The sequence below is a fragment of the Balaenoptera borealis genome (assembly GCF_965194805.1).
Source record: "Balaenoptera borealis genome assembly, chromosome: 4".
NCBI classification, from domain to species: Eukaryota; Metazoa; Chordata; class Mammalia; order Artiodactyla; family Balaenopteridae; genus Balaenoptera; species Balaenoptera borealis.
The window spans coordinates 42,660,849-42,677,853 of record NC_138861.1 but is presented as its reverse complement, the minus strand read 5'-3'; the positions used below and the strand labels follow the sequence as shown (position 1 = coordinate 42,677,853).

The following is a 17,005-nucleotide window of genomic DNA, read 5'->3' as shown; positions in this document are numbered from 1 at the left end:
AACTTGCCAATTTCAGTTGTGAACCTTTTAATAAGAACTTGCACCCCAGAAACCTGATGACTGTGGGTTAGTGAGACTTCAAGTTTATTTCAACCTCAACATGCTTGCCATTCCTTTCTTTGATGTTGAAATCCCAAACTGTCTCTAATCTAAATTCTGTGCTCAGGGCAAGACAGCTAACTGTGCTAGGTGGTTTTCTTAGTGTAACATCAGAGTAAAGAATGTTGTCATAATAGTAATGAAGAAAATCACTGACGTACAAATATAAACACATTATCCTACTATTATAAAATGGAAATAAAATTTTAAATGTTGGCAAAGTAATGCAAAGAACCAATATTATTTATAGTATCATCAACTAATTATAATACAATAGTTGGACTTTTAGCACTAAGTATAAGTATAATTTAGTACTAGTTATATATTTATGCTTTAGAAAAATGATACCATGGTTGCTACTACTTGCTTGTATGGCCAGTGATTCAAAACTATTAATTATTTGTTATATATCATTTTTCTGCTTTGCCTTAGAAAGCTGTGAACCTTCGAGTGGTAGGGGAGAGAGATGTATAAAAATTACAATGAGGTATGATAAGTGCAATGGAAGAGTATATTTAAAATGGAAATAATGAACTCTGAGAGTCAAGGTGAGGAAAAGTACTCTATTAACGACTCCTTCCTCTGTCGGCACCATGTATAAAGATACATACTTCTCTGAAGATACGTGATACATGAAGACTGTTTTACTGTTTGTATTTTTCTCACTATTTACATGTAGATTGTTTTTTGTTTCTGCCCATAACCACAGCTTGCTCTTCTCAAAACTTAGTCATCCCCACCAATTGTTTAGAAAGAGCCATTTCTCTTATACTAGCTCACAAGTTAATCATTCTACTGCTACTGTTTCCCAGAGGCTTACACTCTGGGGCAGTACATCTTCATATCTTTGTGCTGTTTTTCAGTTTTCAAGCTCCTGCTCTCATGCATTCCTCATACACCTAGCTCAATGGAGTTGTGATGAAATGAGCACTGAGTCTGAATTAGCAGATAGGCTATAATCTAAGGACTTCATTGTTAGTCACTCCCTTACTAATAGATTTTCAGCAAGGTTTATAGCACGTCTGTCAGCACAAGAAATAATTCTTTATAGAATGGGAAATTCATTGCTTAGCTGATATTACATGAAGATTTAGTTTATTGTAGTGAAAATGATATTGAATACACTGAGATATTAATTCTAAAAATGTGGATGACAAACACAAGTATTTTCATAGCTATAATGATTAACTAGCTAGCTTTTTCAGTGAACTTAGTAGCTAACATTCTAGCATAAAGCATAAAATACTTTTTTTGGTAAACTTATTTAACATAGATTATGGACTGATCTCAGTTTTACAGTGTTTCTGTCTACCACAGGGATAAGATAGATAAAGATTCACACACAAAGCCTTTTTCAGTCATATTACTAAAAACCTTAAATCTCTGAATAAAGTTTTAAATGTTTGTATTTTAGCCAAGACTCCCAGAAACAGGAATTTGAGAATGATTTCATTTGCTTTGCTCATATATAGATTATGATGAAAATAATATAATAGATCACAATTTTCATTCCTAGTACTTTAGAGAATATTGAAAATCATTCATTTTATTCTGTTAATTTGAAATCTAGAGACTTGGTTGACTAGCTTTGCTTGAAAATTCTTTCTTCGCAGTTCAAATTAACATTATAAACAAGATATTAGGGAGAATTGTTTAAATATTTGGAAAAATTAAGTCTTTGTGAGTATTTATAAGCATACACATTCTCACTTAAAGGATAAACAAACTAATGAAAATCATTTCCAAGTGGGAACCATGGTAGATGGGTGGGTGGGAGTGTTGGAAAGTCTTCTCAGTGTTTACTTTTTGCATATCATTTTGATTTTTGAGCCAGATAAATATTTTACCTATTTAAAAATAAAATATGAATATACACACCTACATATAAACATACATTTGTGGGAATCAGGTTTTCCTGTAACTTCATAGCCATACATAGGAGCCATGTAACCAGAAGAGCATTCCATTGAATGTACAAAGTTAAGATATTTTCTTCTTTAACTATCCTAGATTTTGAGACAGCATTCCTGGTTTATTAAAGTTGGTCTGTGTCCTCAACTGAGTAGACTTAATTTGAAAAGGTTAGTTCAACTAGAGGTAGGACATGATTTCAATTGAAGTCAAGGTATATACCAGTATGTGACTGGTAGGTAGTCTCCTTGTCCTCCGACAAGCTTTAGAGGAAATTTCAGGTGTTCATTTTACAATTAGTTTCTTCAGACAGCCCAGAATAGGGGGAGGGTGTATCCTTTTTTTTATTTTTTATTTTTTTTTAAATCCTGCGTGCTCTGAAGCTCTAATAAAAGGGTTTATGGGTCTGTTCCTAACATTTGGGATTTTTTTTTCCTAAGAGTAAGAGATTTCTTTTTAAAAGGAACTTTCCTTTGAAGTAAGCTAATTGTTTATTTAGAAAACTAACTTTTGCTGGGTACATGTACATATTGTTTCTGAGGGTAAGAATTAGTTTAAGAGCCAGGAAGGGGATTTTTTTTTTTTTAAAGATAATATGTAGACTATAACTTCCAGGAGAAGACCCAAGATGTACATTTTCATAAAATTTTAGATTATCTTATTTATGTTTTAAAGTAAAGGACGGGAGGGAGACGCAAGAGGGAGGAGATATGGGGATACATGTATATGTATAGCTGATTCACTTTGTTATAAAGCAGAAACTGATACACCATTGTAAAGCAATTATACTCCAATAAAGATGTTTAAAAAAAAAAAAAGTAAAAGATGTTATACTGACTAAATGTCTTAATTAAAAAGGTAAACATTTATTTTTAAAATTATGATACTACTTTATGCAGTATTTAGAATCATTTTTCTAACAAAAGTCATTTATTACCATAGCAGAGAGTATTAAAATGTAGTAAGTCAAAATAGTATTTCTTTTTTCCTGAAGAAACTTTTTAAGTACTTAAGTAACTATAGGCACACAGTTTACTTGTAATAAAGAAAGTTAATAGGGAGGGTAGGAGTTAATTAACTAGGCCCTTAATAATGGGCCTTTCTAGTCCAAGGAATCTTATAATTGCCTACGAAGCTGGTTTTGTAGCAAGTTGAGCTATGAAATATCTAGATTTGCCTAGTAGTCATTCCAAGAAAAAGGTTGCCTTCAGGCAAACTTTAGTACCTTTGTTATTCTATAAAATACCTTTTTAATGATAAGCAGTACACATTGTGAAAGTAAGTTTAGAGGTAGAAGTCCAGTGCCTCCTGTTTACTCAACAGTAAATGAACAAATAATTATAAGACTCTCCAATGAGCACAGTTTTTGCTCTCTTGGGAGAAACAGAACGTTTCAGCCAGACTTTATATACTTAGTTTGTTAATCATAAAAAGATATTCTCATGATTAGTAAGGATTGGCAGTGTGTGGTAATTTTCTTGAAGACTATGTTTTAAATGAATGGAATGGGAAAGCAAAGGGAATATTTACATTAAATCTTAATATAAGAAATATACAGGTTGAAGTATAACTTATTACATAATTTCTGCAAATGCCGTATGCTCCAAACTGGTTTACCTTTTTGTAAATCGCCCCAAAGAATATCTAATTCCTCCCTTTGGAATTGCCCATTTTGGACCGTCCAAGCTACTTGAAAAACCTGATCAGTCTCTGCCAGGACTGACTGCAATAGGGTAGCAGTTAGTGAAAATAGACTGCTTTGCTTCCGTTAGGAGGACCATATGAAAATATATTCCATTTTCAAAATGTTTCTGAAAGGACTTATTTGCGGAAACGATGCTTGCCATTTAAAACTCTTCAAAAATGCAGGTTTTACAAAATACAAAAATAACCTCCTGAAAGTTTGAAAGGGGAGAGAGGGGGCTGTGGTATGGGGGCGGTCTCCTTCGTTGCCCACCTCCTCCCTCTGTTCAGCGCGCTGTGTGCTTACGGGTTCCCTGGAGCGGATCACCATGTAATTGATGTGCAGTCTGCATTGCTGAATCCTGGACTGCACCATTCTGTGTTCAAGGGAAGATGTAATCTGATCCCTCTGCTGCTGAGGGAGGAATCTGTTCAGGCCAGGCTTTGACAGGGCAGAGTCTCCTCCAATAATCTGCTCGGTTCTCTCTCATTATTCCCTTGAGTTCTCCTCAGTCAAGCTGCATGTATGTATGTGCGTCCCAAGAAGCGGTTTGATACTGAGCTGCATTTGCCTCTACTGTGGAGTTTTGTTGCCGGTTCTGCTCCCTAATCTTCCTTTTCTGACGTGCCTGAGCATGTCCACATTAGAATCTGTGACATACCTACCTGAAAAAGGTTTATATTGTCAGAGACTGCCAAGCAGCCGGACACACGGGGGCACAGAATCACTGAAGGGGAAAAATCCAGAAAATATGGGTTTCTACGGCACACTAAAAATGATTTTTTACAAAGTAAGTAAGCTGTTTTCTTCCTGTGTTGTATGATTGTGTGTGTGTGCCTGCCTGAGAAGGAAAATCTGTATCATCAGAGATGGCTGCAGTATCCTCTAATTTTGGTGGGTGGCTGGATGTCTGGTATTCTGTTTTATATCATGAATGTAAGCAAATAATGGAAAGACAACGTGAACTGGAAAAAGCTTTACATTTAAAATAAAATGTACATTTTAATCTGAGAATTTTCCTCTAAAAATATATTCGGACTTTAGAAATGTGGCTCCGTTAAATGCTGACCTGGAAATACTCTATCCTTAGTTAGCTTTTAGTGAACCTTTTGCCTTTAATTTTTCTATACCTTATATATAGGTTTTTCTTTTTTCTTTAGTTGCCTCTCAAAGTGTAGAATCGCTAGAATATTGGGGATTTATATTTAAAGAGGTTATATTTACTTTCTGTACCCCTTCAAAATTGCAGAATTGATTTTTGGTTCTAAAGTCAGTATTTTCAGTAAACAATATAATATTTAAAAGATATATAGTCATACAGAAAGTGCTTTTTTTATAAAATATTCTAAATTTAAAAATCCTTTCACAGCAGTTCCCTTGATATGAATTTCAGGCATTTTTATTCATTGAAGGATTTCTAAGATGGAAATAAAGTTTGCTTTAGTGGCAAATGGCATTTGCACCAATATATTTACAAGATATCCAGGGAAGTTCCGAAAGCCAGTATTACAAACTTAATTACAGTGAATATCAAAGTTTATCATAACAACTTTGAAAATGAGGGTTTGTGGAAGTTATAAGGAATAGATTTTTAAGGTAATCTGTACTGACTGACCTTCCTGATGGATACATTTGTGTGTATGTGTACATGTGTGTCTATAATTTATATATATGCAAGCATGTGGCTACCAATGTATTAAAGTATTTATTTTTGCTTTTTATTAAAATTATTGGGAGAAAGAAAATAATGGGTTTTGAGAGGAATCACTTTAAAACAATGTTATGAGCACAGAAACTTCTGAAGGGTTGAAATAAGACCAATTCCATTTCTGTCGGTATTTCATGAACTAAGGTATAAATTGTGGATGAGCTTGTCGTACGCTCACCTCTTGCCTCTAACGTTATAAGATTATCCCTGTGTTTTAGAATACTTTCTTCATGATGATAAAAACACAGTCTTTATTACCCAGAGTGTGGTTCAAGAAGCTTTTAGAGTCTTGTTGCTTCTCTCTGGTATTTACAGTGTGGCATGCTGTGTTATGACGTTCCCATGTGAGGAATAGGTAAGAAAATAAGGCTGCTGCAAACAAGGGTTTTCACCTTATTACAAAAATAAGGGTAACTTTCTATCGCTCTGGGATTTCCCCGCTCCCATCGTTTTCAATGATACAGTAATTAATTAGCAGACACAAATCTTAGAGGGGTTGCTGAAATAGAGAAAGTTGAATCTTCTCAGATCTTATTTTATAGTTTTATAACATATCTATAGTAAGATGACCTCAGTTAACCAATAGTAAAATATAAAAAAATATATATTTCAATATTGATGATAAAATATAATTCTGAATATATTTACAATATTACATACCTATATAGCATAATGAAATACTTTAAAACTACAGATGTCGGGTATACCTTACAGAGATGCATAACTCATTCTTTTTAAATCTTTCTGTTTTTCTTGTTGGTTTTCAAGTTAGAATATTTTGTCCTGAGTGAGTATCTGTCAGTAGAGCTATGTATTCTGTGTAAAATATCAATTGATGGCTTTTTTTCTACCGTTATTATACCATCTCCAGATTTCCCTCTTATTATGGATTTACTTTTTGTACTGTCTTCATTGCCCATATTCATTGCTTTATGCCTTATCATAATTACTTTTCAAGAGCATTTTATTTACATTATTCTCCTTACCCTTTTATAATAATGTGTTTTAAATTCAATGACTATTACTTCCATTCTGATTTTGAAATTTTGAATTTGTTGTTTATCTTTCTTAAAATATGTTTTTAAAGGAAAATGTAAATCATTAAGAACAGTATATTAAATATGGTTCTTTTCTATGTGGGTTAACATGACATATTCCTCTTTGTTGGTTCTTAAACTAGAAAATGTGAAAGGTATAGTACTCTCAAGGAATATATACGATGGATATCAATTTTTAAATCGCCATACACTGTTCTTCTGGACAAATATTAGGGGGGAAAATTCACCTTTCCAGTCTTGTAAAGAGTAAAACAAAGTAGAACTAATAGAAGAAAGTATGAAACATTTATTTTCTATATGAATTAACTATGCCTAATTAACATTGCGGGCATATGAAAATTTAAGAATTTGTTCAGTATTACTGATGCTAACATCAAGATTTGATAGTTGGACAGGTGATTTTTTTTTAAACCTATCTCATTTGTTTTACCTTATAGATGAAAAGAAAGTTGGACCATGGTTCTGAGGTCCGCTCTTTTTCTTTGGGAAAGAAACCATGCAAAGTCTCAGAATATACAAGGTAATATTAAGTATAATAATTCATTCTCTCACGATTCTCATGTTTCTTTAAAGAGTTGATGATTCTGTCACTAATACTGTTGACTGTTTAACACATTTTGAGATCACTGAAAGTTGAGAAACATACATTTTAAATAAGGAGAAGAATGACTACCACTGTGGCTTTATATTACTAATACATTGAAGTAAGACACAAGCAGACGTTCTCTTATCAACAAAATTTTTAAATCGTAATTTTTAAGGAATTCTAAAAAGCAAATCCTAAAATATGGATATGAGCAAATGTATCTTGTTACTATAGCAACAGCTGTTCTAGGCTGGATAGTTATATATGCATAACTGAAGATACATTTGTTAGCAGTGAAATAGACCGCACAATTACTAACTAAATCTTATTTCATGAGATTACTATGTTAGAAACCCCCTTTATTTGCTTCGTAAGTCTTATGTTTTTAACACATACATTTCTACACCAGTAGAATAGTTTCCATAACAACTAAATACAACTGTACTCTTGTTTCCTGCACCATTCCATCATTTTTGGATTTTGCATCAGTATAAAACTTTTCCCACTCTCACGCTAATTAGGCTAACTTAAGCACAATATCTATTAACCCAGCTAATTAAAAATGGCTTTGGATGTCATTTGGAATGTGGTATTTTAAAATTTAAATGACAAAAGCATCTTAAGGGTTTTTTTTGGGGTCTCTTTTGCATAATTGTCACTTCTTCGAATAACTGATTGAAAGTTATAGAAACCATAAGAACTTCATGATGGTGACATTTCTTTTTTTTCCCCTCAATATTTTGATTTAGATTTATTTTTACTCTTTAAGATACAATAAAATTAACATTGCTCAGACATAAGTTTATGTGATTGAACATTGTTACAGACTGCATCTCTTTTTTCCAGGGAGCCAGTTTATACTTTTACTTCATTCAGTTATGGAAAATATTTCTTTCAGGTGCTCTTTGGTGAAACTTAGAAATCATAATAATTAGAGTAGTTTTATATACAAAAATGATACAAAAGAGAAAAATAAAGCTATTTCTTGGTTACTCAGGAAATGCTTTTTTGTGTGATTTTCCCATGTTAACTGTTCCCTTCCTCCCTCTTATGTAGGCTTTGCCTTTTGACAATTTCACTGTGTTTTGGCACTTCCGCCAGAGGGTGTGGAGTGATAGACAAGTGAAACTATTCACTTCATTTTTGTTTTTTTTCTTCTAATCTTGATAAACTGTTTCTTGGATGAGACAGTTGAGTTTAATGTTTAAAATGTGCTGGTTTTTTTAATGTATAGATTTCAGTCAACCATATAATTTTGGTCTTCAATTAATATGGCTAATGCCAGGGCAGAAGTATTAAATGGTTCAGTTGTTTTTAAGGCAGTTTATAAATGACTGCTGAATTTTTACCACAGAACACATTTCAGTAAAATTTTTCTTTAGTTGCCAACTTTTTTATTGAGAAAGTACCTGCAAAGGTGAAAGTTTTATTTTTAGCCTTTTAACACACAGTCTTACTAAAGCAAACCAGACAGCATATTGATTGCCGTGTCTTTTTGGAGACTTGATCAGTGTATTTTTGATGTTCTTTAATTTTGTTGAAAGATTTTCTAATAATAAGATGAAACTATGATTTTTCATCATTTTTGTTAGAAAATTTAAGTTATAATCACACCCTATTTCATTTCAGAGAAGAAAATAGAGCTTACCTCTGAAATTTGATAAAAGAAAAATAGATTTAGTTGTTGAATGTTAGAGACCATCTTAGATGTATAATGCTAAAAGATTTAAAGGTGGTAGATATGAAGATTTTTCTGTATAATCTGGTGACTGAGATGCATTTTTAAGCAAAATAATGAGATATGCTGGATAGAAAAGAATTGGAGTTGTTTCATTAGTAATTTTTCAGAGCTTGATAGTTAACTGTTAGGATATAATTTATATGTTCTTTGGATTTAAAACGCTTTACTGTCATAGCTCAATAAAATGAAGATTATTTTACAAACGCAGTTTTGTTAACTGAATCTTTCTGCTCCTTTTTTTCCACGTGTCTCTAAGATAGAGATGTTCAGTACTTACCTCGAGTTTAACTAATTTAATTAGGCATTGAAATTAGAAAGTAAAGTTTAATATACTAATAACATAGTTCTAACTACTTTTTCTGCTATTAGACATTTTTAGGAGAGTTGAACAATTTTAGAGATAGATCATCTCTTATTTTACTAGTGGTAGAATTAATTGAATTTCAGGTTTGTGGTGTTTCTTTTTTTTTAACTGTCTCAAAATTTAAATTATTGACAAAGTATTTAGCCAAAATGATCTCATTTTACAGTATTTAATTTTGCATATAATAAAATAAGTTCTTACTACCTACCTGTTTGAGTAAACACATTTCTAATCAAGGCTTATTCCTGTCAAATATTATTTAGACTAAGCTTAATCATAGCAATAGAAATTAGAGAGGAATAGACAAATATTATAAATAATTTAGAAGGCATCTGGAGCAAACTTAAGGAATAATATGACTAGTGAAATGTCTAAAACATTTAACAGACTACTTCTATATATGAATTTTTTAAAGCATTAATAATCTCACACCCCTTTTTATGAAAGAAATTTAAACTTTTGCTTAATTATGATGCTGAATACCAGTCATAGGCAAGTGGAACCTGAATCTTCTCAGGAAATATTTTAACATTATTTGTATGTTATCAACAACTTACAGTTTTGCCATAGAGATTCTGTCATTTGGTTGCAATTAGCTGTGCCGGGATAAAAACAGGTGGTTATGTAGGAGGGAGGAAACTTACTCTACAATAGCAAAATAGGTTTTGTGCATCCTTGCTCTCTGGGAACAAGCAAATAAAAATAATAGTTTGATTGATGTTTGAAATATGCCATGTCGTCCCATTCTTATTAAACTAGAGCCCATTATTCTTAATAAATATCTGTCTTTGCCTCCACTCTTGTATTTTCTTGTAGTACCGCTGGCCTCGTACCATGTTCAGCAACACCGACAACTTTTGGAGACCTGAGAGCAGCCAATGGCCAAGGGCAACAACGACGCCGAATTACATCTGTCCAACCACCTACAGGCCTCCAGGAGTGGCTGAAAATGTTTCAGGTGACATGTCTAAACACAGTACTTGAAATGCTTCACTTATTTGCTGCAAAAAATAAGGGATTATTCAGCCCTGAAAAGGAACATGCTACACCATGGATGAACCTTGAAAACCTTATGCTAAGTAAAAGAAGCCAGACACAGAAGGCCACATAATGTATGATTATATGAAATATCCAGAACAGGAAAATCCACAGAGACAGAAAGGAGATTAGTGATTGCTAGGTGATGTTGGGAGGGCAGGTTAGGACTAACTGCCGATAGGTATGGGGCTTCTTTTGAGGGTGATGGAAGTTTTCTGGAATTGGATAGTGGTGATGGTTGCACAGCAAGATGGGTGTGCTGGGAACTATTGAAGTGTACACTTAAATGGTGAATTTTATGTTTGTGAAGTATATCTCAATTAAAAAATGCTATTAAAAATAAGGGAACTCACTTTAATTTTTAGGTATATTAATGAAGAGGGTCCAGTGCTTGTTTTGTGTAAGTGTGCATTTGCATTGTTTATTGCTTTTTAGATAATAAGACCTTTCTTTTTCTCCTTTATGTTTGGGCTTCTGGTATTACTGAATGTACTTGTTTTCTAAATTGCACTGTTTGGAAGTTAAGCATTGTAAGAACTCTGCTAATTAGTCACTAGTGGTAACTTATCCATCACTGTTACCCTCGTTGCTTCCAAGAGTTGATGCAGCTTCTTTCCATCAGTGCCATGCTTGTGTGTGGCTTATTGTGCTCAAAATTCTGATTACTATATTTTACTAGCATTTAAAGTTTTGGGAATTTTACCGGGAAGTACAGCTACAACCAAACCTTGAATCTTATGAATTGTATAACTCATGATAGTGATAATAAATTGATTTATCTCTTCTTCTAGTGAGATAATACATAGAAGTCAAGTATTTAGCAAAGTAGTTGGCATCGATTAAACACTTGGTTAATTATTCCTTGTAAATAGTAAATAATATAAAGTATGTAAAGTGAAGGTATCTCTGATACTAGCCACTGTACTAATGTAAAATGAATATATTTCCTTACCTCTGGCTACTTGATTGATGGTATTTTATGAATGCATAGGGGAATAATGGTTGAAAAAGAAGATACTTTATAGATTTTATTTGATATTTCAGATTTTTATGGTGTCCATTTATATAAATCCCAATATTTAAAATACCTGGGCAATAACTAAGTAAATGTCCCAGAGTTTTTCTTCTGGAGCTGGAAAACTCACTTGAAGCAATGTTTATTTAAAATGGATTTTTAAAATTGTTTTCTACCCTTCAGGTGATTTCAGAGAAACTAGGATAACTTCTTTTTTCGGTTGATAACTGAAAGGTTAGAGCAGCACTTCTCGACAGGGGGCAAATTTTCCCTTGGTTGAAGAAACATTTTTAGTTCTTACGACTGCCTGGGTCGGGGGTAGGACACTGCTGGCATCTGATGGGTGGAGCCAATGTAAGGGACAGCCTCCCCCAACACAAAGTTATCCAGCCCAAAATATCAATTGCTGAGGTTGAGAATCTATGGCCTAGAGGCATAAAAGTTATACTTCACTGTTACAATAATGTTATGAACCACTACAATTACAAAGATTTTGTGTTTTGTTTTCACAGTCATTTGTTAATTAAACTTACCTTTCCTTAAGGATCATTCCCTCCCCTCATCTGAGTTCTTTTATCTTAGGTTCATGATTTTTTAATTTTATTTTAATTTTTTCCTACACATGCCCTCAGAATTCTAAATTATTTGTCACATCCTTTTAAAAAAAGATGTATCCCGCCAATTAGAGGTGAAAATAGAACTCAGACACTTACAAAGCCTAAAAAAAATGCTTTAAAGACTTGTATCATCTCTGATTAAGCCAAGGAGACAGGAATACGGGTGTGGATTGTCATGCTTACACGCACATGTAGTGTGAGCAGCACAGCACTGGAGAGTATGCAGAGACTGATTTCATACCATTTTTATAGGAAAGTACCAACATGATGGAAAATTACACTGTTAGCAATAGTTTTATCATCATTGTAGACAGCCTCCAAAATGTTTATTTTATATGCAAAGCTTTATTTCTTTTCAGAAGGTAGTCTAGACTGAGATTTATTTTTGTATGTGGTATGGACCTATTTTTTTTCAATGTTTCAGAGTCCCAGAATATTCTTTGCTAGACATTTAGGTTTTTTACCAGTTTTAAGAGAACTATCTCAAATACTGATATATAGTAGGGGGCATTTGTGCTCTATTTTGCAGTGAGGATGTTTTAGGGAGTCCTTTGTACAATGTTGGCTTGTTTAGCTCACTCATGCTTTTCTTAATGAAACGTCCTCGTGTTCCCACGTACTGTATGTTGTCAAATCTGAGATACCATAGATTATGAGATGAATCCCAAATTCAGAAATGTTAATTGTAATTTTAAAAACTTGTTTTTTTAGGATTAATGATATTCAATAAACTATATTAGGCTAGCTTTTGTCCTATAAAAAGGCCCATTTGATCACTTTTCATAGGAGAAGTAGAAAACTTGTTCTCAGTTAATAGGAATAACATATAGAATTATCCCTGCAGGTATAGTACTATATTTTTTTTTTCACATAAATATTCTGTAGCAAAGAAGTTTACCAGCAACAGAAGGTCAGCTAGACGGGTAGATCAAGACCTTAATCCTTTGAGTACCATTTCTGCCTTGACACACCCAAGGCCTCATTGTGGTACACTGCCCTTAGTTTTCAGGGCTGGTGCCAAACTAACTAGAAATGAATCACTTGCCTAAAGGCTTACAGTGCTTTAATGCTTAACTTATATAGAGAGATAATTTCATAGTAAAGTGGGGGAGTCATGAGTTGACCTATGTGGTATACTTGAGGGACAATTAAACTGGCATGATTTCTACAGATGTGCTATGGGGGCATTTAATGATGACTTTTCTGTGGCATAACAAGCAAAATGGGAGAGCTCGTCCCCTTACTGTTCTGCTATTGCTCCTAAGATGGTGATACAGCATTGTTTTGGTCCAGCTCCATCTATTCTGACAAAGTACTCTGTACTCAATTTATAAATTGAATGAGAACAAATGATACACCATTTTAGGAAAAGGGAAATTGAAACAGAATGCCACTCTAAAATAGAAGTGCCAATTAAAAACAAAACTAAAAAAAAAAACACAAATTTTGTACTGTTTGAATTTTCAGTTGCCCTTGATTCTGCTTTTTTTGGCAACCCCAGGTTGATGCTTTCAGATTGTTAATTTGGGGGAAGAGGATTGGTCACTTTTTTATTTTGTTTATGTCATTTGAGTGTTAATATATAGTTTTTCACTTGCAAATAGTAGACTAGGTAAAGACACCAATACCATTAACATTCTCTGATGTTGAAATTGATATTCAGAGGTATCCTGATGTAATGAGAAGCACTTTGACTTAGAAGAAAAAGCTCTTAGTACAAATTCTGGCTTTCCCTCTTAATAACTGGGTAATTTCATTGATATTATGTAACTACTTTTGCCTGTGTTCTCATCCTCTGTAAAATAGTTATAACACTAAAAAGTTGTCGAAAGGGAGAAAACATGTAAATGTGCTTAAAACTGTTCTTGGAAATACAGTGGAAACTCAATAAATGTTAGTTTCCTCTCTTGGTCAAGAAATAGCCTTTGTGAACCTCAGTTTTCTCAGGTGTTAAAAGAAGCTATTAACGCTAGCTTCATGCAAATGTCATCAGATTAACATTATTAGCATTATTTTAATCAAAACATATTTGTATTGTATTAAAACTATGAATGTACTTTGAAAATGCCTGTTACACTCCATAATATTTTTTTGAATGATAAAGTAGAAAATACTTCTGTGTTTTGAAATTAAAAGTGGGGTAAAAACTATTCCTTTGAAGGACTTAATCAAGTTTTATGGTAACACTTAGAAATTGTACATGTTTTCTAACTTATTTGGATCTCTTTTATTTGCTAGCCAACGACATATTAAAACAGCAAAGTGCCAAAAGAAAATGAATTCAGTATTACTTTGCCATTGTATTTGAAACAGTATGATCAAGAAGCCCTGTTGGGTGAGGAAGAGTTAAAGAAAGTCATGTATTTAGCCAGAGAAGACTAAGGGAAAAATGTTGTTTCTGTCTAACATTTTAAAGACTTTTGTATAAAAGTAGAATCAGACTGATTCTTGGTTTCTTCAGCAAACAAAACCTGGATCATATTCTTTGAGTCAGATTTTGGTGTAAGTTGAACTTAACAATTAGAACTGACCCAGAGTAGAATGGGAGCTAGTAAGTCTCCACTCCTGGAACTGTTCAAACAGACTAAGTAACCATCTTCTGGAGGTACTAGAGAAGTGAGTTCTTTACCACATGAAATTCAAGTGCTAGACTGCCTAAAGTCATAAAATATATATATCTGAATGAGATACCACCAAGGATCATGCAGACTAATAACCACTGCTGGTTTGTGAATCACCCACATCAGTACGGGATGAGTTGGTTATTTAAAGCATAAACTGCCCTCAGCCCCACCATGACCACTGAATCAGACTCTTTGATGGTGGGCTGGAGGACTCCATGATTCTTGCACCACTCAAACAGCACTTGGGAACCCCTGGTCTGGCCAAGCCCCTCATTATACAGGTGGGGTCTCTGAGATGCGGACTAATTAAGAGGCTTCCCTGCAGTTCCACAGTGAGTTTACTGGTGAAACCTAGGCCCCTGATTACAGTTCAGTGCTCCTTCTACTCTTCTCTACCACCTTCAGGTATTCTCTGATTACCTGAAATCAAATACCACTTTCATGGGGAATTTTCAAGTTTGCATTTGCAATTTTGTCCACAAATTAAATTTTGTTTATCTTGATTCTTTCTGATTTTGGAATGTTTTTCCTATCCCTTTCAGTGTGTTCCCAGTAACTTTACCATGAAAGACCAAAGGAAAGTGCTTTTTTCTTTTCCAGAAGAACTACTTTTCAGAGCAGAAGTAAAATAATTATTATCAGAATTTCCAACACTTTTTCAGATAAAGAAACTAAAGCCTGCAGAGGTAAATTGTAACCTAATTAGTGGCAATTATCTTCTCCAAAAGTTGGGTTTCCTGATCCCCAATTCAGTATTCTTTCCTCTAGTCCTCATTAAAGATTGGTGTGGGTTCAACAACCCACACCAATAAAAATAAAATATTATTTTATTTTAATATAGTCATTAACTGCAAGGTTTTCAAGTTAATACATCCTTCCCTTGCTGTTAAATCATGTGTGTATCAAAATTGGGAACCAGTCTTGGAACCAGACTAAGCAAGCAAGTCCCAGTGATACCATCAGGTACATAGAATAGAAACTTTGTCAAGAAAGAGTTTTAAGATAGCATTGGTGCAGTATTTCCTGACTCTTTGGGGATTCATTCATTTATTCAACAAATATTTACTGAGTATCTGTCAGGTGCTAGGCCCTAATTTGGATCTGGGATACAGTAATTAACAAAACAGACAAAAACCCTTTTTTGGAGAACTTAACTCTAGTCAGGAAAGGGAGGGGGTTGGGGGATTTCAAACTGGTTTGCCGTGTTAGAAAATTGCACAGAGAAGGCCTCAGAGAAGGAGGTAGGGAAGTAAAGCATGTGGGTGTCTAGGGAAAGAATAGTCCAGGGATCAGCAAGTGAAAAGGCTCTGAAGCAGAGCATGCTAGGTGTGTTTGAGGCACAGAAAGAGTATCTATGGCTAAAGTAGAGTAAACGAGGGAAAGGAATAGGAAATTAGAACCTTGTAGGCCAACCTGAAGACTTTGGTTTTTACTTGGAGTGAAGTGGGAAGCCCCTTGAGGGCTTTAAGCAGAAGAGTGAGTGAGTGACTTTTAGCACGGTCACTCTGACTGCTTTGTGGAGAACAGAACGAGGAGGGCAAAGGTGGGAAGCTGGGAGACTGGGTAAGAGGTTATAGGAATAACCCAGGTGAGAGACAATAGTAGCTTAGACCAATGTAGTAATAGTCAGATTCTGGGTATATTTTGAATCTTAAGGCCTTAGAATTCACTGATGGATCAGAACTATCTGATGGTGAAAGTAAGAGAGTTGGGGATGACTCCAGAGCTTTGGGCCTGAACAGACTAATATAATAAGAGTTACATCTTACTGGAATAGGGAAGATTGTGGACATGCATATTTGAAGAGAAAGGTCATGGATATAGTTTCTATTACATACCCAAGAATACATGTTGAATAAGCAATTTTATAAACAGGTCTGGAGTTCAGGAAAGAAATCCAGGCTGGAGAGAGGAAAGCTAGGGACCACGTGGTCCAGACCTTTGCTGGAACCATCTAAGAGATGTGACTTAAAGTAATTGGACTGTCGAATATGTATGGTCAGTGAAAACAGTCTCATTTACTTTGTAGATTACAGCTTGTTACTAATCTTTGTCAGTTGTATACTTTTCAGTAAAATGTCACAAAGTAACATCTGCCGAATATATGTATAATTCAAATTGAAATATAATTTAAATTCTATTTAACTTGTTAAATATTATCTTAAAACAAAATAAAAATATTGTTTAAAGTCTTAGAAGCATTTTGCTATATGGGCATAATTTTCATCATGGACTTTGCCTTAAATATATAGAAGTTTCTGACACAATTTCTAACATTTACCTAAGATCTGAATTATTTATCTTCTGTTCTGGCTTTTTTCATTCTATACTCCAGCCCCTAAAATCCTTGAAAGGATATTTTTTCATCTGTTAGCAGTTATATACCATGTATTGATACTGTTTTTCTGTTCCTTCCTTTTTTAAACACAGTAATAATATGTTAACTGAAAAAAAACAAAACATGAAACTTGTATATTAACCTTTAATTAGAAATATTCATAATAGTTGTAATTTATATAGAATAGTAATATATTAAATTATATAGAATATAAATTATAAT

At 33.7% G+C, this 17,005-nt stretch overlaps 1 protein-coding gene across 11 annotated transcripts in view; it reads left to right on the top strand.

The window, feature by feature from the left end:
• The window catches only part of FBXW7 (F-box and WD repeat domain containing 7), a 204,503-nt gene that overhangs the window by 168,416 nt on the left and 19,082 nt on the right, over positions 1-17,005 (top strand). For 9 of the 11 annotated variants that reach the window (XM_082389906.1, XM_082389905.1, XM_082389904.1 and 6 more), the window contains 2 exons: positions 6,898-6,980; positions 9,968-10,109. In XM_082389906.1, the coding sequence (XP_082246032.1) occupies positions 6,898-6,980; positions 9,968-10,109 (225 nt within the window). Of the gene's footprint in view, positions 1-531; positions 4,485-6,897; positions 6,981-9,967; positions 10,110-17,005 lie in introns of those variants that run through there. The other 2 variants (XM_082389908.1, XM_082389900.1) reach the window with 2 other exon arrangements.